This window comes from Urocitellus parryii, chromosome 1 (genome assembly GCF_045843805.1).
Source record: "Urocitellus parryii isolate mUroPar1 chromosome 1, mUroPar1.hap1, whole genome shotgun sequence".
NCBI classification, from domain to species: Eukaryota; Metazoa; Chordata; class Mammalia; order Rodentia; family Sciuridae; genus Urocitellus; species Urocitellus parryii.
The window spans coordinates 253,920,774-253,946,373 of record NC_135531.1 but is presented as its reverse complement, the minus strand read 5'-3'; the positions used below and the strand labels follow the sequence as shown (position 1 = coordinate 253,946,373).

Here is a 25,600-nt window from a genome sequence, read left to right as displayed (position 1 = left end):
ATATATAAAATTTTAAAATAAAAAATCGCCCCACTCTATTATAAATACTTAATGGAGTTCTATATAAACCTCTGTGTATACCCACTTCATGGAATGTAAGCACCTTAAGCACAACTGGACAGAATTATTTGAACATATCTCCTAAAGAGTAAGATTTTTACAAAGATGTATAAACAAGTCTATTAATGCTATTTGTTTAGATAAAACCCAAAGTATAGCAGTTCAGGGCCTGGTGAGCAGGATAGGCACATTTTCACTTATATCTTAGAGGAGAGTACAGTCATCAGAAGGTAAGTTGCATGGTAGAGTAGGAATAAAAAATGCAGAAAATGAGGTGAAAAGGAAATTCTAGTGGTGTTAAAAAAAAAAAACAGAAACTGTGAGAAACAGATAAAAAAATTGAACCATGGATCATGGTAAAGGAAAAACATTTGCTATACAAAGAAGAAAAATAGGATTATTTCACCAAGATCAAAACAAATATTTTTATGCAACTTTTAAGGCAAAGTAAAACAAGCAGATAGTCACAAAGCACTAAGTCAACTAATATTAAGTAAACTAAATGCCCTAAGGTCCACTTGACAAAATTAACTCAATAACTGGGACCAGCTGCAGCCAATCTAAGAGCTCAGGAGCAAGGTACTGGTGAGCTATAGAATTAGTGGATAAAAATCAGCCTGTAGTTATGAATGGCTACTTTGCCAGAGCTAGATGTTAAGTGCTTCAGTTGTTTTCCATCCAGAGAAAAGATGTAAAGCTTGAGGCAGAAAATACAATAAAAGTTGCAGATGTTTGTAGGTCTGATTTTTTCACACAATGCAAATGGACATTTGCATTAAGACTACTCAGCTTGGTTTCAGGCTTCTTCCTTGGGTATGGAGAGAAGATTGAGAACAGGAGGGGAAGGTCCTTTATTTCAGAAGAAAATTTTTTCCTGGGGTGACTTTAACTCAGGTGTCTAAGCAAGACATTTAAACTAAAGACCAAAGTCTCAGTTTCCTCACTTATATAATGAAGACATTAAGATTAGGGACTTCCCTAACAGAGTTGCTGTTTTTATTTTTTAATTTTTTAATTCTAATTTGTTATATATGACAGCAGAATGCATTACAATTCATATTACACATATAGAATACAATTTTTCATTACTTTGGTTGTACACCATTCATGTCTTCATACATGTACTTAGGGTAATAATGTCCATCTCATTCCACTTTCTTTTATATCACTTGCCCCCTCCCTTCCACTGCTTCCCCTTTTGCCCTATCTAGAGTTTGTCTAATCTTCCCATACGTCCCCTCCCAACCCCACTATGAATCAGCCTCTTTATATGGAAGAAAACATTTGGCATTTGTTTTTTTTGGTGATTGGATAATTTTACTTAGCATTATATTTTCCAACTCCATCCATTTACCTGGAAATGCCATAATTTTATTCTCTTTTATTACTGAGTAATATTCCATTGTGTGTGTGTGTGTGTGTGTGTGTGTGTGTGCAAAAGAAACAATCAGTGAGGTAAATAGAGAGCCTATAGCTTGGGAGAAAATTTTTACCACTTGCACATCAGATAAAGCACTAATCTCTAGGGTATATAAAGAACTCAAAAAGCTAAACAACAACAACAACAAAAAACAAGTAACACAATCAATAAATGGGCCAAGAAATGCACAGACACTTCTCAGAAGGTGATATATAATCAATCAACAAATATATGAAAAAATGTTCAACACGTCTAGCAATTAGAGAAATGCAAATCAAAATTAAGATTTCATCTCACTCCAGTCAGAATGGCAGCTATTAAGAATACAAACAACAGTAAGTCTTGTCAAGGATGTGGGGTAAAATGGTGTGGCCAATCAGGAAAGTAGTATGGAGATTCCTTGGAAAACTGGGAGTGGAACCATCTTTTGACCCAGTTTATACCCAAAGGACTTAAAAACATCATACTTCAGGGACACAGCTACATCAATGTTTATTGTAGCACAATTCACAAAAGCTCAACTGTGGAACCAACCTAGATGCCTTTCAATAGATGATGGGGTACATATATACACAATGGAATATTACTCAGCAATAAAAGAGTTGCTGTTTTTAATGAGAAAAATGGAGAACACAGCATATATACATTACACAGATATATCTATCTGGCATATACAAGAAGTTCAGAAACTATCAGCTATTAGTATTATTACTAGAATTTTCCAAGGGAACAAATAAGCTTGAGGATTAGAAGGGAATAAGCTATCATAAATTTTCCCTCCCCTCCCCCAGTTTTCTTCAGGAAAGCTTTTGAAATAATATTAAATAGTATGGGACTGAGGAACACCTTTTCTTCACAATTAGATTGCTGACAAGGAGAGAGAAGAAAAAGGGTTGTAACAAGTGGACAGAAGGTGTCGCTGACTTCAGGCAGATTTGCAGATCTGTCACACACAATGGAATGAGAGACTGACACACAGGAAAACCTTCAAGAAGACTTTGCAGATTGCCCTGAACTCTGCTTGATGGTGAAATAAATGTCTTACTGATGTGAATGTACTGAGTAAAAATCTAAAGAAGAATTTGTGGTGGTTGGTGGTAGGAGTCACTAAATTCACTTGAATTCAATAAACATAAATTCAGTCATTTCAGTGGGGATGCTCTATAAAGAAAAAAGCAAAACAGAACAAACACAACAGTGGCTTGAGGAGTTCATGTTCTTGTGGGGGAGGTTTGAGACAGATAAAAATACAGGGCAATAGAATAATAGCACAGGTTGAAGGTTCCTTATCTGAAAAGCTTGGGACCAGAAGTGTTTCAGATTTTGGATTGATATATATATATATATATATATATATATATATATATATATATATATATATTTCAGAATATATATATATTCTCTGTGTGTGTGTATACACACACAAACATATATTACAATACCTTCTGTGTGTGTATGTATACACACACAAACATATAATATCTTGGGTACAGGACTCAAGTAAAAATACAAAATTCAATTATATTTTATCTATACCTTATAGACATAACCTAGAGGTAATTTTATGCAGTATTTTAAATAATTTTGTTCATGATATAAAATATCATGGTGTGGAATTTTATACTTGTGGCATCATCATGACATTCAAAGAGTTGCAAATTTTGGAGCATTTCAGATTTCCAGATTGTGGGTGATCAACCTATAGTAGTAGCAATAGTAGGTGAGACCCTGTCTCTAAATAAAATACAAAATAGAGCTGGGGATGTGGCTCAGTGGTCAAGTTCCCTGAATTCAATCCCCGTAACCAAAAAAAAAAAAAAAAAAATCCAAGATATTATTTGGGAAGCAGTGTGCCAATTGGCTTCTGGGTATTAAAACATGCATTTCTACAAAATGTATAAACAAATAGTTTATATCACTTCTATGTTAGAAGTAAACTCTTCTTAGAGAGGTTATGAATTTGTCCAGCATCATATCATTCATGTAAAATAGAGTCAGGACTGAAACTGGATCTTTTGCACTCCAGAGAAAAAGTCCTTAGTCACTTTGACATGCTGTTTTCAAAGCTGAGGTAGCTTCTGATGTGATTCAGAGGAAGAGGAAGAGGGCACAAGATCAGGAAGGGAAGCTAGGATCAGGAAGCTTTTCCTGAAGGAGGTAGCATTTGAGAAGGGCCCCTGATGGGCAAATGGGTTTTCCATCAGAAAATGCAGGTGAGGGGATGGAGATGGCACACACAGGAGAGAAAGCCCTGTGCACTGAGGTACTGAACCAGGATCCTTTGTGGGCATACAGATAGGCTATGATAATAGAGAAGAAGGGGAAGAAGGGGAGGAAGAAGAGAGAGAGAGAGAGAGAGAGAGAGAGAGAGAGAGAGAAGTTCAGATTGAAACATTAGCTTAAGATCAAATAGTATGTCAAATCCCATGCTGGAACATTCATACTTAACTTTATAGAAAATTGTGTCACTAAAGGTTTTGGAACTAAAGAATAGTGCAATAAATGTCATGGATTAGAAATATCTCTGTGGAAGTTAAATATGGGATCAGCTAGAAAACGAAAAGATAAGGGAGTCCTGGAGGAGGCTAACTTGGGTCAATAGGGATTAGGGAATGAGGTGGAGTCAGGAATGACACGGGAATGAGGGACAGTCTTTCCCACATATTGCTTGGTATTCAAAGAGAAACTCCAAGTATAAGTTGTAGAAAAAGTACCAAAGAGAAATTACTTGTTTCACTGTCTTCTTAAAATAAATTCAGCAATGATTCATAGGTCATGTATATTAAAAGATTCTTTGGAGCACTCCCTTTAAATGTTATTGTTCTTTATTGAATAAGGATGTTTTTGTCAATAATGGATGAGTTTACAGTTGTAATTATGATTTATGGAACAATTTTTTTGTACCCATTCAAGTCTTTCACTTAATAAATATTCCCCCATTGTATTCCAAAACCTGTATTAGGTGTCAGAAATCCTTTGGAGGATGTGTAGTCTTGTTTGGGAGAACAAATATTTACAATAAACTGTAATATGTGTAATACTGATGATAATCATTATAATAGCAATTCATGTTTATCTCATCTTTTGTTTAGCATTGTACCAAGTCAGTTGCCTGTATATGCCTTACTTAATCTTCATAAAAATCTATGCAATCATGATACATATTTTTCATAAGAAGAAAACATTTTAAAGAGGTTAAGTAATTATTCCAATATTGTAAAAGTAATAAGTAGTAGAGCCAGTGCTCAAAAGCAGTTCTTCTCTAAATCTAAAGGCTTTAGAGCTAAGGAATGGTTTGAAAAATGCTATGATCTAGAACACATTATCCAGTAGTAATATGCTGATCCAACTGAGGGAGGAGTTAGGAGGTCATTGCCATCACTTAGCTGAGAGGTAGTAACCACTTGAGCAGTGACCATGGGATGAGGTCGGTTCAACATATTTCAAATTCATTCTGCAAACCATTTACTTGCCATGTGTCTGGTATGAAAGTAGGCCCAAAGTCCTATGCTGGGCTAAGCTCTGTGGGTCTTCTGTGCCTCCCTGCCCCAGCTGCATAGGGACCCTGAACTCAGCTGTAAGGGGCTTCCTATTTCACTTTTACAGTTTTTCATCATCGCATACCAGCTAGAGCCAATATTCTCTGGGAGAATTGTCACCTCCAAACTTTCCCCTGTTAGCGGAGCACTTCATATATAAATAAATAAGTGATGGATAGATAAATAGATAAATAAATAAATAAATAAATAAAAATGAAGAAAGCCAAATAGAATAAGGGTATGACAAGTATGACATTCATTCACTACCTCTATAAAACAATCTTATCAAAATTATAAAAAGATGGAGAAATTCTGTACCCAGATTTTAATATCATAGAACTCATTAATCAAAGAAACAATCTAAATAAAGAGTAATTATGGTCATGTGGCCATAAATTATAAGTTTGATGAGGATCCTCACAGTAAAGCATTGTAATAAAGGATGCTCACCATTTTTTTAAGAAGCTAATTTCATGCAAATCAGCACTTATTAGTTACTGAATTTAATGAAAAGAATACATTGACTGAATTAATGAATGACCATCTATTTCAGCAGCATTACCTTCTAATGCTAAAATCAACCATCTATTAAATATGAAATTACCTTCTTTATGCCAAATTTGAAGTAACTTTAGGGAAAATGATCTTGATGGTAATAACAATAATATGGGCTGAATACCTCTCATTCAGAAATCTGAAATTTGAAACTTCTTGCATGCTGATATCATGCTCAAAGGAGTTTGGATTTTGGAGCACACTGTATTTCAGATTTTTGATTAGAAGTACTCGGCTAGTAAAGTCTATGTAAATATTCCAAAATATAAAAAAAAACCCTCTAAATTCTGAGGCACTTTTGGTCCCAAGCATCTTGGATAAGAGATATTAACCTGTAACAGAGATAATTGTTACAAGAATAGTTATAGCAACAGCAACAAATATTCACACCACTCAATTGGACCAGAGTTCTGTTGAAAGCACTTTACATGTGTTGACTTAGTAGATGTAAAATTTACATCTAAGAATATAATAAATCTGCATACCTACCCTCTGAAGGTTTAAATAATAACTCCATTTTACAGACCAGAAAGCAAGGCAAAAAAGATGAGTAAGTTACCTTCGCTTGTGGAACTAGTCAGCAGCTAGTCTGGGATTTGAATCTAGGGAATACCTGAGGCTATAGTATTGAAAATCAGAACAAAGAAAAAGAAGTTCTGGTAAACACGGTGAAACTAACTTCACATAATGAGTCACATTCATTCATTAACAACACGAAAAATTTCTAGTGGATGGACTGGATTCATTTTATATATGTCAAGTAAAATATTGCAAGATTGTTCGAACACAATTAAAAAAAACATTCAACCACAATGAAGTCTCAAGTGCTCATTTAAACTGCTGTGCAAAAGAAGGAGAAATAATTAAGAAATTCTGGTTGCAGAAGATTATTGGAAGGATTGAGGATCATTCATATATGTCTATCAGTAAAACCTCATACCTTATGTAGAAAATGGGTAAAAAGGAATAATTGAATTATTTTAGAACTGGGACATGCTTTACCCCACAATTTTACTAATCTTGATCTTTCCTGTAAAATAAGAACAATTAAAAATTGTTAAAGAAACCAACATCAAATTTAAATAAATAAAAACATTCTTATTTGCATAAAGAAAATACCTCAGTGCACCCTTAATTTTTGGCGATGTTAGTAGTTCTGTCTGCACACCATTCATAACTTCTCTGTCTTCTAAGTTCTGCGTGGAATCCTGTAGTGAAACAAACCCATAAGCATGTGGATGTTGCACATATAGACTGAGTATCTGATTAAAATGTATAGACATGGGAGAGTAAAATGTTTTACTCTGAATATAGACAGTATATTCCAATTTCTTTGAAGACTGGAAACAGGTGTTAATCTTTTCAGTGCTTTCAATGTGCTTTTCTTTCTCACTTGATTTCTGAAATGCTCAAATGGCCCATTCACATGAAGCAATATGTTAAGAGCTCTGGAATATATCATTTAGCTTCCTGCTACTCAACTATAGTCTCTTGGAATTATGCTTGAAACCAGCATGGGAAAGGAGTACCGAAGGGAAAGCTCCAGTGACAGGTGGAGAGAGATGAGTTATAAAGTGCTGTGCTTTGCTTACACCTCCTTACAACACTAACATGTAAAGAAAATGAATTCCTGAGAAAAGGCCACTTGGAAAAGTCACTGTTCTCAAAAGTGTGTGGGAACATGGCAGTTAAAAAGAAATCTGGAGGGCTGGTTGTGGCTCAGTGGTAGAGCTCTTGCCTTGCGTGTGTGTGAGGCGCTGGGTTTGATCCTCAACACCACATAAAAATAAATAATAAAATAAAGTTATTGTGTCCATCTACAACTAAGAAATATTAAAAAGAAATCTGGAGTTTTTGTCATGGGGTGGATTTTGAGGATGACCTGTACCAGAGAGAAACTAAACTGACCACTTAATTTCTAAGTGACAAACACTTCCATTACCGAGAGGCAAGAAGATGGGCCATTTGAGCATTTCAGAAATCATTTCAGATCAGGAAGGGACACCAGGATGGAGTCACTTTGCACCCTAGGAAAAGGGGCAAACCTGCATCTGATGCTACCACAAGAAGTGGAGGTCAGATTCTAGAAGGCATGCCTGAGGTCAATTCTTTTTAATGAAAGACATTAGTTCTTTGGTAGGCTCCTAGAGCTGCTCTTTAACCATCATTCTCTTTAAAGGGAGAGTCTAATGTTAGATTTAGTCTCTATTTTCACTGAAATGACAAAACACATGGAGAAAGATCCATGTCAAAATCTCACACCTAAAAGATGGCTTTTATGGTTATGGATGTATAATTCCAACAAAACATGTCAGAGAATGTATGAGCTTAAGAGGTTGGATATAAGCAATTTAGGTTAATATCTTTTTAAAAAAATTTTTTTTAAGTTGTCAATGTACATTTATTTTTGTTTATTTATTTATATATGGTGCTGAGAATTGAATCCAGTGCCTCACATGTGCCAGGCAAGCACTCTACTACTGAGCCACAACCCCAGCCCTAGGTTAATATCTTGAAGAAAATAAGGTGCAGTTTCAACTAGAGCACTTTGATGTAGTAGTAAACCGATTTAAAAAATGTCTTTCTTTTTTAGACTGGTAGCAACATTTCACGTAAAAACATTTCTGTGAAAAATTCCTATACTAGGTTTTCAAAAAAATTATTTTTCTTCCCTCCAAAGGATTAAAGAAAGGAAAGAAAATTTAAAAAAAATTTAAAGAATGGTTCATAGTTTATGGTTCTAAATCTTAAAAGATGAATGTCTTTGAAAGCTTCCAAATGTTCATAATAATACGAAGAGCTTGATAAATTCTTACAGAGAAAAGGAGACACAATTGACCAGGTTATTAAAATATTCAGATTGTTCAAACATAAAATTAAACAAACTACTTGAATCTGTGACTATCAAACATGTCAGGATATTTGAGGACCTCATATTTGCCCAAGTTGTTAACTTTATCTGTCTGTCTCACACAGGAGTAAATTGGGTCTGGTTCTCTGTACATCAAACACATAATACAGAACTCAATGTATTCATTTTCTAGTGCTCTGTAATAAATTATCCCCAAACTTAATGGATTAGAAAGTAAACATTTATTGTTTGTCATAGTTTCTGTGAGTCACTTTAAAGTGGCTTAGCTGGGCAGTTCTGGAGCAAGATCTCTCACAAGTTTGAACTCAGGATATCCTGTCTGTGGGGCTGCAGCTACAATTATCTATAAACCCTGATAGGGGCCTTAGGATCCACTTTTTTTTTAATTACTGCAGATTTATTGAGATACAATTCACATAACATTAGGTTCCCCATTTTAAAAGATACAATTTGGTGTTTCAGTATATTCAATTCTGCAACCATCAACACTAAGGTTAAAATATTTTAATCACTCCCGAAAGAAACCCCATACCCATTAGCAGTTACTCTTCATTCTCCCCTCCCCTGATATTCACTGCCAATCGTTAATCTGCTTTATGACTCTAAGGATATGTCTATTTCTGATATTTCATATAAACAGAAACATGATTTTTTAATTAGAATATTTGCTAAGTCATCCATGTTGTAGCATATGTCAGCATTTCATGCCACTTTATAACCAAACAGGATTCCATCTTAGAAATTTGGTTTTTCCATTCATCAACCACAATTGTAGTGTTCTCACTTTTGCCTAGTGTGAAAATATTACTGTGATTATTTGCATATGAGTTCTTGTATGAAAATGGTTTCAATTACAAGGAGTGAAATTGTTGGTTGTGCAGTAACTTTATGTTTAATGTTTGAGGAATGGCTACACTATTTTCAGGTATTCACATAAGGTGAAATTTCTATTAGAAATATATTAGGTGGGCTGAGGATGTGGCTCAAGCAGTAGCACGCTCGCCTGGCATTCGTGTGCCCCGGGTTTGATCCTCAGCACCACATACAAACAAAGATGTTGTGTCCGCCGAAAACTAAAAAATAAATATTAAAAAATTCTCTCTCTGTCTCTCTATCTCTCTCTCTTTTAAAAAAAAGAAATATATTAGGTTCCAGTTTCTCTACATCTTTGACAACACTTGTTATTTTCCTTTTTTAAAAATTTTAGCCATCTTAGTGGGTGTGAAATGGCATCCTACTGTGATTCTGATTTGCATTTCTTTAATGGCTGATGATGTGGAACTTCTTTTCATGTGATTGGCCATTTGTGTACCTCTACTGAAGAAATGTCTATTTGTCTTCTTTGCACTTTACTGATGGGTCCTTTAAAAGCACAAAAGTTTTTAATTTTAAGTCCAATTTATTTACTTTTTCTTTTGTTAATTGTGTTTTTGGGGTCATATCTAAGACAGTGCCTAATACAGAGTCACATGGATTTATTCCTATTATCTTCTAAGAGTTTTATAATGTTAGCTATTAGTTTTAGGCCTATTAGCATTTTGAGTTAATTTCTAGGTATGCTATAAAGTAGGGTTTCAAACTCAATATTTGCATGTGCCAACATCAATCAGTTGTGCCAGTATCATTTGTTGAAAAAAATTATTTTTCCCCATTTAGTGAAGCTTTTCCTTCATTAAATTGCGTGATGAAGAGTCACAAAATCACTCATATCCAAAAATTTATTCTCTCAACATCTGCATAACAACATCAAATGACTAACAACGAAAGCATTATTTCTGGACTCTCACCTGCATTCTATTGATCCAAACCTACACAATTTTGATTATTGTAGTTTTGTAGTAAGTTTTGAAATCAGGATGTGTAAGTCCTCCAAATTCATTGTTCTTTTTTCAATATTACTTCATTATTCTGAGACTCTTATATTTTTATATTAATTTTATAAGTAGCTTGTCAATTTCTACAATAAAAAACCAATGAGTTTTTATAGAGCCACATTGAATCTATAGATCAACTTGGAGAGCAATGTCATCTTAGCAATGTAAAAATTTCACAAACAGCTAACAGTGGCAGTCAATTAAGATAAATATCCTCTTTGGTTTTGTAATTTGGCTTGGATGTATATCCATATTGTGTCAAAGAAAAAAATCGGAATATTTCCTACAAAGTATTAACTCTATTTTTTGCCTTATTGCTTCCGGTTTCTATGTGAAACTTTCTTGTTGGTCCCTAACACAAGGTAGGAAAATACAAACTTTCTGGTTCAAATCAATATCATGCAAGGTTAAAGGGAGTGTTTTCTTTTAGATCTAGTTAGGTGGTAAGCAAAGGTTCTGTTTATGTCAACAACATACTTGACACTCTGAGTATTTGGAAATGTCAATTACAATTTGAAAGCAATATTGGGCCAATCGCAATGTGATAACCTGCTCAAGGGTAATTCTGAACTGACTACACTTTTGAAATAATTATGTCAAAAACCGCAGACTTAAAAAGGAACACACATTCACAGACTTACATGTCCAAGACAGAAGTTCTGCTATGTTAAAAGTAGCATCCAAAACTTGTCACCTACAACTGCTATCATAAAGGGGTGGGCAATATAGTGTATCATATCAACTAACAAGGCCGTGTTTGCCACTTGCCAAAATCATTTCTCTATGAGGCAGTGATGGAATCCTTTGTATTCTCTAGAAATGGGGCAAGGTGGGCAGGAATAGGGCACCATCTAAGGACATAAGGCCAGACTGCCTTCAATAGTACTGCAGCATCACAGTACTATAGGACTTTGTGAACCAAGGCAGCTTATCTCTTAACAGGGTACAGAAATTCTTTTTTTCCAAAAGTACAAAATAAATGACAGGCTATAATGTAAGAGTACTTAAGCTTTTCGTTCACTAAATTGTATGATGAACAGTAATGAAATCACACATATCCAAAATGAAAATGATATATTTTTCCCTTATAGCTTATTAAAATAATTGAGAAAAATCTCTAAAATCATGACTTAAATTTGGAAGAAGGGCAAAAATAACCCTGATTATGAAGAACTGAAGGCATAAAAGCAACTCATGCTGAACAGCCTCCATATCTCTTCAACTTTAGATCTGAGAAATATTGTGGGAATGCAAATTTTCAAATTTCCCTCTGGAAGCACAATGGTTTTGGAAGCTCTGTATTTATTTTTATTAATAAAATTATTATGACATCTATTTTTAATGTTTATATTCAATGGATGGATAAGATTAGCTGCATAGAATAAATGAAGCTATTTTCACATTCATTTTGTCTCCATTTCAGCTCATACTCCAATCCATTGCTCTCTAATATTAAAGTTCAGCAGGAGGTTGTGTCTTGCCAACTGGACAGAGACCTTTCACATTGTTGCTTACCTCTTTTATCAGATCAAGGAACATATCATGTGTGACTCTCACAACAGACAAGTTTAATTACTACAGTCTTCAAAAAGTGAACATTTTTAGCAACACTTTCAGGATCACGGGAGCATTTCTGACAGCCAGAATGGGGAGGATTTAAACATCGCTGCCCTATTTTTAGCTTTAAAATCAACACTTACATAAATATTCCCAAACCAATTAGCAGCAGCTGGAAAGTAAAGGTGTTTACATTGAGTTAGCACGGGTGCTAACAACTGCAAGAGCTCACAGTCTGCAAGAGAAGGGCCAGGCCCTGGAAGGGCACCCCTTGCTTTCCAGGGGTGATGGTGATGTTGGCACCAGGCTGTCATTTCATATTTCACAGTTGGCACAAGCTGGGGATTTCATACAGAAAAATGGAGTATTCATTATGAAATATCATTGAATTATGAGTCTCCAAAGAAACTTAACACTCTTTTTTTTTTTTTTTTTTTTTTTTTTTTTTTTTTCTTTTTTTTTTTTTTATTGGACGTTCATAACATTACATAGTTCTTAATACATCATATTACACGGTTGATTCACGTGGATTATGAACTCCCGCTTTTACCCCGTATACAAATTGCTGTATCACATCAGTTTCCCTTCCATTGATTGACATATTGCCTTTCTAGTGTCTGATGTATTCTGCTGTCTGTCCAATTCTCTACTATCCCCCCTCCCTTCCCCTCCCCTCCCCTCCCCTCCCCTTTTCTCTCTCTACCCCTTCTACTGTAAATCATTACTTCCATTTGTATTATCTTGTCTTGCCCCTCCTTTCCTCTTATATGACATTTTGTATAACCCTGAGGATCGCCTTCCATTTCCATGCAATTTCCCTTCTCACTCCCTTTCCCTCCCACCTCTCATCCCTATTTAATGTAAATCTTATTCTCAAGCTCTTCGTCCCTGCCCTGTCCTTGTTTACTCCCCTTATATCAAAGGAGTCATTTGGTATTTGTTTTTTAAAGATTGACTAGCTTCACTTAGCATAATCTGCTCTAATGCCATCCATTTCCCTCCAAATTCTATGATTTTGTCATTTCTTAATGCAGAGTAATACTCCATAGTATATAAATGCCACATTTTTTTTATCCATTCATCTATTGAAGGGCATCTAGGCTGGTTCCACAGTCTTGCTATCGTGAATTGAGCTGCTATGAACATCGATGTAGCAGTGTCCCTGTAGCATGCTCTTGTTAGGGCTTTAGGGAATAGACCGAGAAGGGGAATAGCTGGGTCAAATGGTGGTTCCATTCCCAGCTTTCCAAGAAATCTCCATACTGCTTTCCAAATTGGCTGCACCAATTTGCAGTCCCACCAGCAATGAACAAGAGTGCCCTTTTCCCCGCATCCTCTCCAGCACTTATTGTTGTTTGACTTCCTAATGGCTGCCAGTCTTACTGGAGTGAGATGGTATCTTAGGGTAGTTTTGATTTGCATTTCTCTGACTGCTAGCGATGGTGAGCATTTTTTCATGTACTTATTGATTGATTGTATGTCCTCCTCTGAGAAGTGTCTGTTCAGGTCCTTTGCCCATTTATTGATTGGGTTATTTGTTATCTTATTGTCTAATTTTTTGAGTTCTTTGTATATTCTGGTTATTAGGGCTCTATCTGAAGTGTGTGGAGTAAAGATTTGTTCCCAGGATGTAGGCTCCCTGTTTATCTCTCTTATTGTTTCTTTTGCTGAGAAAAAACTTTTTAGTTTGAGTAAGTCCCATTTGTTGATTCTATTTGTTAACTCTAGCGCTATGGGTGTCCTATTGAGGAATTTGGAGCCCGATCCCACAGCGTGTAGATCATAACCAACTTTTTCTTCTATAAGATGCCATGTCTCTGATTTAATATCAAGCTCCTTGATCCATTTTGAGTTAACTTTTGTGCACGGCGAGAGATAGGGATTCAGATTCATTTTGGTGCAAATGGATTTCCAGTTTTCCCAGCACCATTTGTTGAAGATGCTATCCTTCCTCCATTGCATGCTTTTAGCCCCTTTATCAAAAATAAGATAGTTGTAGTTTTGTGGATTGGTTATTGTGTCCTCTATTCTGTACCATTGGTCCACCCGCCTGTTTTGGTACCAGTACCATGCTGTTTTTGTTACTATTGCTCTGTAGTATAGTTTGAAGTCTGGTATCTCTATACCGCCTGATTCACACTTCCTGCTTAGTATTGTTTTTGCTATTCTGGGTCTTTTATTATTCCATATGAATTTCATGATTCTTTTATCGATTTCTACAAGATATGCTGTTGGGATTTTGATTGGCATTGCATTGAACTTATATAGGACTTTTGGTAATATCGCCATTTTGATGATGTTGGTTCTGCCTATCCATGAGCAGGGTATATTTTTCCATCTTCTAAGGTCTTCTTCTATGTCTTTCTTTAGGGTTCTGTAATTTTCATTGTATAAATCTTTCACCTCTTTTGTTAGGTTGATTCCCAAGTATTTTATTTTTTGGGGGGATATTGTGAATGGAGTAGTTGTCCTCATTTCCGTTTCAGAGGATTTGTCGCTGATATACAGGAATGCCTTTGAAATAGTTTTATAGTTCAGTGTTTCACCTTAGAGATGAGAACCAAAATTAGATATCCTGTTTATCAATAGGCATCTTCCTTTGACTTATAGGTGGCAATATACAGCTTTGTTTCTCACTCCTCTCACATTTTTAGCCACATTTGAATCCACTTACCCACCAAGTTTTAAGTTATGTTTCAAAAGCTCAGGTGCATTTAAAAACAAGATTTGCATTCTAAAAAGTCAACTACAAGTTTCTTTTGAAACTGCACATGAATTTTAGAATGAGAGTAATAGAAACATTATACAGAGAAGATTTGAATGAGAGGTTATATGCCTGGTGCTCATACATAAACATAATGTAAATTTTAAAATTAAAATTCTAGGCATAATTTCAGAATATTTGTTTTTACTTTTTAGAACAAAAATATCTGTGCTCAAGTAAAAACAAACTGCATTTGATATGCACACATATGAAATTAACATGCCTTTTAGTAGTCAAGCCCTGTTGTTCAAACCCTACCTAATATACATTCTTCACGCCGAGGGCAAAGCCTTGCCATGGGAAATCCTCCCATTGACTTTACCATGTCACCCCTCAATGTTCCAGTCTTTGCAATTTAATATGCTTATAATTTACAGTACAAACACATATACTATTAGGCTTTATACCTGCATATCTAGAAATTGGCAAGTCAGTTAGATATTAAGAATAAGAATAAGGCCTGTGTTTTATTCATTTTTTCTTATGTCATAACAGTGATTTTCAAACTATAGCATGGATCAGAAACACTAGGAGCCTCATAGAAACACAAATTTCTGGGACCCACCCCCGAGATAAGTACAGTGAGAAGCCTGACAGTCTGTTTGTTTAATAATTTTGTTAGTCGAGGAATCACACTTTGAAGACCATTACTATACTATTTCTAGTACAGAAATGAGTTCTGTAAACAACATATTTTTAAAAATGTGTTATTTTTAGGTATACATAATAGTAGAGTACATTTTGACATATTATATATACATGGAATATAACCTAGGATCCCATTCTTGTGGTTGTACACGATGTGGAGTTTCACTGGTCATTTATTCATATAGGAAAGTTATGTCCAATTCATTCTGGGTCTTTCCTATTCCCATCACCCCCCTCCTTCCCTTCATTCCCCTTTGTCCAATCTAATGAACTTCTGTTCTCCATCCTCCCTTATTGTGTGTTAGCATCCACATATCAGAAAGAACATTTAGCCTTTGATTTGGGGGATTGGCTTATTTCATTTAGCATGATAGTCTCCAGTTCCATCCATTTACAGGTTAATGTCATAATTTCATTCTTTATGACTGATTTATATTCCATTGGGTATATATACTACATTTTCTTTATCCATTCATCTGTTGAAGGGCATCTAGGTTGTTTCCATAGTTTAGCTATTATGAATTGAGCTTCTATGAACAGATGAGGCTGTGTCACTCTAGTATGCTGACTTTAAATCCTTTGGGTATATATGAAGGAGTAGGATAACTGGGTCAAATGGTGGTTCCATTCTGAGTTTTATGAGGAATCTCTATATCGCTTTCCAGAGTAGTTGCACCAATTTGCAGTCCAACCAGCAATGCATGAGCAAACCTTTTTCCACACATTCTCACCAACATTTACTGTTACTTGTATTCTTGATAATTGCCATTCTGACTGGAGTAAGATAGAATCTTGGTGCAGTTTTAATTTGCAGTTCTCTAATGCTAGAGATGTTGAATATTTTTTTTTTCATATGTTGGTTGAACATTTGTATTTCTTTTGTAAAGTGCCTGGTCAGTTCCTTTGCCCATTCATTGATTGGGTTATTTGGGTTTTTTGGTGTTAAGTTTGTTGTGTTCTTTATATATCCTGGTGATTAATGCTCTATCTGAGGTACAGGTGGAAACGATTTTCTCCCATTCTGTAGGTTTCCTCTTCATGTTCTTGGTTGTTTCCTTTGCTGAGAAGTTTTTTTAGTTTGAAACCATCCCATTTATTGATTCCTGATTTTATTTCTTGTGCTTTAGAAGTCTTGTTGAGGAAGTTGGTTCCTAAGCCAACATGATGGAGAGGTAAGCCTACATTTTCTTCTAGTAGATGTAGGGTCTGTCGTCTAATGTATAGTCAACTTCTTTAACAATGTCAACTAGTCCAGGACACGGTGAGGCTAATGAGTTCAAAATTCTAATGACATAGCTCATTCTATAGCCATGCCAATGAAGATCCAGACAGGGGAAATGACCATAGCTTCTCACATGTTGTGACAGTGACAAAGCTAGAATTCAGAATTCTCCATTCAGTCGTCTTTCTGCATACCATGATATAAACCATTGTTCACTTAGTGAATATAAACAAAAACTATAATAATGGTCTTCATGTCTGTTTTGGTGCCAATGTCATGCTGTTTTTGTTACTATAGCTCTGTAGTATAATTTGAGGTCTGATATTGTGGTGCCTCCTGCTTCACTTTTCTCACTAAGGGCTGCTTTGACTGTTCTGTGCCTCATTTTCCCAAATGAATTTCAGAATTGCTTTTTCTAGGTCTATGAAGAACAATATTAGAATTTTGATGGTAATCACATTGAATCTGTATAGCGCTTTTGGTAGTATGGCCATTTTGAAAATATTAATTCTGACTATCCAAAAACATGGGAGATCTTTTCATCTTAGTGTCTAATTTGTCTCTTTAGTGCTCTGTAATTTTCACTGTAGAGGTCTTTCACCTCTTTTCTTAGATTTGTTCATAAGTATTTTATTTTATTTTTTTGAGGATACTGTGAATGGGATAGTTTTTCTAATTTCTTTTTCAGTAGATTCACTGGAGTATAGGAATATGACTGATTTATGGGTGTTGATCTTAAATACTGCTACTTTTTTGAATTCATTTATGAGTTCTAGAAGTCTTCTGGTAGAGTTTTTTGGGTCTTCTACATAGGATCATGTCATTGGTAAACAGATAATTTGAGCTCTACTTTTCCTATCTGTATCTCTTTAATTTCCTTCTCTTGCCTAATTTCTCTGGTAGAGTTTCAAGGACAATGTTGGATAGGAGTAATGAAAGTGGGCATCTTTGTCTTGTTCCTGGTTTTAAAGAAAATACTTTGTTATTCTCTTTGGGTTTGTCATAAATAGCCTTGACAAAATGTTTTTCTAGTGTTTTAAACATGAATGCATGCTATACTTTGTTAAATGACTTTACTGCATCTATTGAGGGAATCATGTTGTGATTCTTGTCTTTAAGTCTATTTATGTGGTGAATTATTTTATTGATTCCCACATATTGAACCAAACATGTATCCCTAAAATGAAACATACTTGACGGGTGGTACACTATCTTTTAAATGTGTTTTGGAATGTGGTTTGCTAGTGCCTTATTAATAATTTTTACATCTATGGTCATCAAGAGTATTGGTCTGAAGTTTTCTTTCCTTGATGTATCTTTGTAAGGTTTTGGTATCAGGGTGATACTGGCTGTGTAGAATGAGTTTGGCGGTGTTCCCTTCTTTTGTATTCATGGAATAATTTGAAAAGGATTGGACTTTGTTCTTCTTTAAAGGTCTGGTAGAACTCAGTTGAGAGTCCAACGGGATGGCATCAAATTAAAAAGCTTCTTCACAGCAAAGGAAATAACCAAGAACATGAAGACAGAGCCTACAGAATGAGAGAAAATTTGTGACACCTGGTCCTCAGGTAGGGCATTAATATCCAAGATTTGCAAAGAACTCAAAAAAACTTGACACTATAAAAACAAATAAACCTATCAATAAATGGGCAGAAGAACTGAACAGACACTTCCCAAAGAAGAAATACAAATGGCTAACAAATATATAAAAAGATGTTGAACATCTCTAGCAATTAGAAAAATGCAAATTAAATCTGCATTGATATTTCATCCCACTCCAGTCAGAATGGCAATTATCAAGATTGAAATTACAAGGATGTGGGGTAAAGGGTACACTCATACATTGTTGGTGGGACTGCAAATTGTTGCAACCACTCTGGAAAGCAGTATGAAAATTCCTCAAAAAGTCAGGACTGCAACTAATAGATAGGGGAAGTACTGGGAACAGAATTAGAACAAATTATATTCCATTTAGGTATATATATATATATATATATATATATACACAATGGATTTGAAACAGGCATATTACAGTGACATAACCACATCAATGTTCATGGCGGCACAATTCACAAAAGCCAAGCTATGGAAGTAACCTAAGTGCCCTTCAACCAAAGAATGAATACTAAAAATGTGGTATAGGTACAGAGAAGAATGACTTTATGGCATTTGTTGGTAATGGATGACTCTGGAGAATTCCATATTATGTGAAATAAGTCAGTCCCCCAAAGTCAAAGGTCAAATGTTTTCTTTGATATCTGGAAGCTAATCCAAAATAAGGGGGAGGGGCTGATAAGAAAAGAATAACAGAAAGATCAGTGGAGTAGACAAAGGAGAGTGAAGGGAATGGAGGAAGGATTGGATAGGAAAAAATAGTGGAATGAATCTGACCTAACTTTCCTATGTACATATATGAATATGCCACAGTGAATCTCACCATCATGTACATTCACAAGACACTAATTTTAAAAATAAACAACTATAAGTAAATATCAGAAAGAACAGTAGAAAGAAGAAGGAAGAAGAAGGGGAGTGATAGGGGAAGTACTAGGAACTGAATTAGAACAAATTATATTCCATGTCTTTATAATTATGTCAAAATGAATCCTATTGTCATGTGTAGCTAAAAAGAATCAATAAAATAAAATGAGTTTTGACACCTAGGCATGACAAGTTAGAAGTAGAAGGAGGAGAGATGGTTATTATTTGGGTTTTGTCATTTAAAAGTTATTATGAGCTGGGGTAACTCACTTACATTCTCTATATCTCTAATTTTATCTCTGTGACAAGAAGGAAACAGATTGAAAGACTTTGGAAATGGTTTCTGGTTCTAAATTTATGATTAAATCATATATTTTATACATTTTGTCCTGTTTTCTAATTCTAACCATTATTGAAGCATACTTCTGTGTTCTAAAATTTATTAAACCTTTTTTTTTTTTTTTTGTACCAGGGATTGAACTCAGGGGTACTTAACCCCTGAGAAACACCCCCATCTCTTTTTTACATTTTATTTTGAGGCAGGGCCTAAGTTACTGGGGTTGACTTTGAACTCCTGCCTCAGCCTGCTGAGCAGCTGGGATTACAGGCATGTGCCACCATGCCTAGTTATTAAAGCATTTTGATAATGAAAAAAAAAATATTGACTTCTATGCAACTTTTGAAAACAAATTTATGGCATAAACTAAAGTGTATTTGAAATAAAACTAAAACTCTCTCTCTCTCTCTGTACCCCTATTTCCTTCTCACTTTTCTATGATCATTTCTTGACTGTTTTATTTCCTTCAAAGGTTAATAATTAGTCCAGCTAGAGTTCATTATCAAGATTTCCCAGAATTCTAATTTAGACTTGACAACTGGAAATTCTGAAAAATTCTTGATGTTGCATACTCTTTACACATTTTACCTGCTGAGTTTTTGCTTTGTTTATTTGTCTGGGTTTTGTTGTTACAAGTAGAGATTTACAAAGTGGCCTTGACTGAACCTAATACCATATATCAAAACATACCTTTTTTTGTGTTAAAAAACAGGAGGTGCTTATTCTGTTTTATTTGTAAGATATGAGAGAACCAGATATATTAATCAACCTCCTCTAGTTATCAAAAATTAAAACCACTATTGATGTCAAGATCAGCATTTCATTGGCTCTGTCAGTCTTTCAACTTAAGGCCAACACTAACGGGTATGTTGCTGCCAAGCTCATGGCTGCTTTCAAACCTTCAGAGCTGTAGAAGTGCAGTGTAGCAATGCAATTCTGCTACCCTGTTTTACATTTGTTCTTTCTCATATTCAAATAACACATTAGAATGGTGCTTAAGGAAGAAGCATTTTTTTCAAGGATAAAACTGAGACATAGATGTTTATCATCACCATTTCCATTTATAAGTGGATTGTTTCATCCACACAGTTACAGCAGCATTTCCCCTAGTTTTTTTTTTTGTATCATAAAATATACCAAAACTGCTTGAGCTAAATGTTCAGGTGTCCCAAGATAATGTTGCTTATTTCTGAAAGGGTGAAGATATTGACCAGTGTAGCCACTCCCATAAGGATCTGTTTCTGATCATGCCAGCACCATAGAATGCAAGATCAAATGTATTGTAAATTCTTTAATCTATTTAAACTGCAGCATCTTTTAAAATATTTAAAATCCAGGCACCTGAGAAATGCTGAATGCTCTTAATAGGTTTAATAAAAATAAAGTTAAAACTGTTAAAGACTAAGGCCCTAAGGCCTTATTTGTAATTACATATCATCACCCAAACCTGGTAAATATAAAAATACTTGAGGAAGTTGGGACAATTCAGAAATTACAAATTACTTCTAGCTTGATTACTTTTATTTTGCTGGCTGAAATGCATTTTAATCAAGTTTGGCTATAGCAAATGTACCATATAATATTTAAGCAAAGCTATACAATGCCCAGGTTTGGTTAGGAGAGAGTAAAGAGGGGGAAAAAAGACACATTATCAAAGAAACCTTTTTCATTTGCACACGTACTTCACTCACGCAGACACAGGCTCACTTCCCTGCTGATCTTCCTACAATGATCTTTTCTGTGAAAATGTGCTGCAAAAAAATTTGAAGTCACAGAACAATTTCATAGAAGTTTCAGGAAAGGAAGAAAAAAAGAAGTAAAAAAGCATGCCGATTTGTATGTGCACTTAGATCAGCAGTAGTAGTGCATTTAATTTTTTTTTCCTTAAAATTTAGAAAATCAATAGTCTACGTTGGTTGAGAAATCCTTTAGGATTATCAGATGGAGAATCACTTACTACCATCTTGGTTCATGAATAAGGCATATTCAGGACTTCCTGAAAAGTCTTTCTTGTTGCCAACACTCTATAAGCATCTCTCTCTCTTCTCATCCAGCCCAGAGCTGCCCTCTTCCTGCCACGCGCACACATTCCTGTCCTATGACCTCCATATATCTTTCCACACAATCGTCTAGCCATTCACTTTGTCATTCTTGCATTTCACTTCCTGCCACATTTATTGGAAGCTTCTGGTTTTAAAAACTATTTCATTAGCTTATAAGACCTACTAAAAATAAACAATTTGGGAAAGGATTTTCTGAGACAACCTAAAATGCACTTGAAGCAAGCCTTACCATGACATATGGGAAGAATGAGGAATAGCAGGAGAGGCACAAGACCCTGTATGGAGGGAAGACATGGGGTGGTCCAGAGCCGCCACATCATCTTGGGTTCTTACAGCATGTGGAAACACAGCTTGAAATGAGGTGCAGATTTTCTCAACTGCTGAGAACAGCTGCAGTCATGGGTAGCAGTCAGCAAAAAGGTTTGTTTATAAAGCAGAGATATAAAAACAGAGTCGGGAGAGATCCTGTAAAAGTAGCTGAAACCAGACTGGAATATATTCTGATCACATGAAGAAGCCACCATGTACTTCTGTATAAACGTCTTCTACTTAAAACTCTTTACACTGTTTGAGGGGTGGGGGAAGCACTATACCATTAAAAGGACTCCATTAGTTTTCAATAGCTAAAATGCCAGCTGGAAGAAGGCAAGGGTCTTTATTTGTTGTGTCCACTGATAAATCCTCAAAGCCTAAATCAGTGTCTAGCACAGAATGGATGCTCAACAGATATCTATATACACCAGCTGTTTAGAACACCCTTGCTTGCCTGGCCAGTACCTATTCATCCTTTCATGCCTCACTAGGTATGGGACACTTTCTCCCAGAGTGCTCTGCAGAGACAGAGTCTCCGTCTTCAGGACCACCTTCCTGCCATGTGCAAGTTCAGTCAGGACATTGATCTCAGGGAAGACAAGGATTCTTTCAAGTTGGCTGCCTTGCTTCATTGCATTAAGATCCTTGGGTGGGAGGGGGACTGTGTCTTATCTTTCAATTCCTGTTACTTGGCACTGTCCTGAAATACAACGAATACTCCACTTCGGAGGCATGTTTAACTAGGTAGAAACCTTTCCCTTTAAGAGTCTTAGGAAACTTTCAATACGCCGCCCCCCCCCAAAAAAAAAATAATGCTGTGTATAGTACTACGCTAGACTCAATGCATAGGATATTATGCTAGACTCCATGGGGGAAGATTCCAAGATGAATATGACACTGTCTTTGCATTCAAAGCTGCAAGCTAGGGGGAACCATTGCCAGAGGCATCTCTGGCTCGAAAATCTAAAGTACCATTGAAAGCTAATCTTTATTTATGGATTGAAATAATTGAAGTAAAAGAGAATGCACTGATTTGTACCTGGCTGGTTATGTTTCTTTATATATGCTCTTATATTTTATTTATTATACTATAATTTAAAATGATTTTCATTATTTATAAAATGTATTTAAACAATATTTAAAACCATCCAAGTTCCACAGTCCCTGGGAGCTTGCATTAATCAGGCTCTTGGCAGCTGAGAAAGGAACCTTATCAGATCCTGAACCTCCACACTGGAGAGTATAGATCAGGGAGGGAACCTTTCATGTGAGGCAGGACGGTGGCCAAGTCCCACCACCACAGAAAGATTGTTTTGAACTTCTTGCTCAACATTCCTCTCCTCTTCCAGCCCTCTCTCGCCCATCCACAGTCAAGTGAAAACAATTCTGAGGCCAACTGCCCTGTCCACAGCTCCCCTCTCAGCAGCTCCTTGCCTTCAGTAGGGCCTCACCTCCCAAATGCCTCCAAATCCCTCTCCCTCACCGCTCGTAAGCATGCCCTAGATGCATCCACAGCTCCAGAATGTTTCCAGGATTCTCTCTGCTCCCTTGATATGAGTGAAAGACAACTTAGTGAAACCGCATCCTCAGCCACTGTATGAAGGGTGATATGTTCTTCTTCCTCAAGCTACCAACAACCACCTGGGCTGCTCCCAGCTGGGGGTTTTCCTGTTCCCCCTTTTGGAAGTGACATCATTGTGCCTCACCAATCCTCTCCCAAGTCTCTACCTGTCCTCTCCAAGTTCACTCCTCAGTGTTTCCCCTGTTCCATCATCCCCCATCCTGAACTTCTCACACCATCCTCGGTGACTTGCACCAGATCTTAGACCTTGACCCTATCCAGTGCCTTCTTTCTTTAATAGCATTTGGGCTTGGAAAATAACCCAAAGCAAAATCAAATGTAGAAAACCAATGCAAGTGTTCCTGAGTAGACCCTGAGTATTTAGCTAAGAGATAATCTTATTTTCATTATATATATATATATATATATATATATATATATATATATTTTTTTTTTTTTTGGTGCTGGAGATTGAACCCAGGGCACTCTGCTCTGAGCCACACACACCCCATTTTTTTTTAGAAAAAAAAATTGAGATAGGTTTCTGATAAATAGCCAAGACTGGCCTAGAATTTGCATTCTTCCTGCCTCATCCTCCCATAAATAGCAAGGATTACATGTGTGCACCACTGTACCTAAGCTAACAGAAGTTCTTGAGAATCAAGATACACCATCAAATGAGAAATACCGAAGCTGACAAACCATGAGCCAAACAGGGTTCATTCAGTTCACAAAGCCTTACTTATGGAGGGTTCCCTTTGTGCCAGGCACTGTGCAAAGTGTTGGGGACATTTTGCTTTAAAGAGCTCATTCTGTGGGGTGGGAAACAAACAGTCTGGAGAGAAAAATGGTACTGAGTGGCCTTCCCACTGTTCCTCTTGGTGTGCTCCATAATTCAACTTAACTGATGCCAGCTGAATCCTAAACACACTGTAATTCTTGCTTCAACCTCAACCCCTTTTCACATGTAACGGCAGGTGTAAGCAAAATGTAATCATTCTCCATATAATATATGCATATTAGTTTGCAAAACTGATGGTAGTGGTTCCTCTCAACAAAGATGTACATGTATATACATATATAGTTCTGCATATCATCTCAGCACTCTTAAAATACACAAATGTCAACAAAGTTGAGAATTGAAATTTAGCTGCCAATGCAAGCCTTTATCTTTGGCAGAATCAGATTTGTGGTACTGAATGATGATAAATGTTTGAGCAGCACATCCTTGAATTGTGATTGCAAGGTGGGACAACATCTGAATAGGGCAAGTGGTATGTGGCTGCTAAAGTTAAAAGGCCTCAGTGGGTGTGGGGAGGGAATTCCACTGACCACATTGCTCATCAACTTCCCTGAGAACCACCAGGGAGGAGAGAGGCACAGTACAAATGCCACTTTAAAATCCATGAGCCAAGGCTGTCATCTTTCCGAAGCTTCCTTGACAATGCATTACCGCTGAGTGCTGCGCTTCAGTGTAATTCACACTGCACTCTGGCAAAACTACAAACCATGACAAGCTCTTGACCTCTGGCTTCCATGTAGTTCATAAGAAATTTCGAACGTTACCTCCATGTATACTAAGGGTCTTGTGTTCATCACTACCTTTTCATTTGTTTTTCACTACTGCTCCACTTAGGGTTGATGAACTTTGGCCTCTGATGCTTACATCTTCTCCCCGACACCTGGCCAGGAGATTACTAGAAGTATGTGGCAAAGTTATACCATAATTATGTTTCTTAATTCACTTTTTTTAGAACTCCTTCTATTAGACAACGATGATTTAGTTCAAATGTCATTTCTGGATTAATCCTTGAATGCCCTCTAGATTCATTAAATGGGCAGTTAGTGAGCGATTCTGTAGGGCAAGAAATTTAAGCAATGAAAACTAGTAGAGGATGAAATTGGCTATAAACCAGTTTCATGTGGAACTTTCCAAAATCATCTAGCCAATCTTTCCAAACCATATCATGTGCATCACTGCCATCTCTCTTCCACCTCCTTTATCAGGGACTTCAAGATATAATATCTATATCAGTAAACTCTCCTAAATATTGATGTGATTTCCAGCTCATGAATCTTAGAGAAAGCAAGCCATGTCCAAGCATCTCAGGTTTTCTACATGAGTTTATAGATACTCACATTTATTGAATGTATAAGTAAACAGACCAACGCATTAAATGGGTCTGTTTACTTATTAAATGGGTTCTACATTAAACTCATGTAGAACTCATGTAGCCAACGGTACCACCATATTCCTATCAAGGGAACATGGGCCAGCTCATGTTTTCATAACTGCATGCAGAAATATCAAACAAAGACAAACCTAGTTATGTAG

At 36.1% G+C, this 25,600-nt stretch overlaps 1 protein-coding gene across 2 annotated transcripts in view; it reads right to left on the bottom strand.

Moving 5' to 3' along the window:
* Pard3b (par-3 family cell polarity regulator beta) overlaps positions 1-25,600 on the bottom strand; it is a 986,773-nt gene that overhangs the window by 472,349 nt on the left and 488,824 nt on the right. For both annotated transcript variants that reach the window (XM_077803361.1, XM_077803362.1), the window contains one exon: positions 6,694-6,782. In XM_077803361.1, coding sequence (XP_077659487.1) covers positions 6,694-6,782 — 89 coding nt within the window. The remainder of the gene's footprint in view (positions 1-6,693; positions 6,783-25,600) is intronic.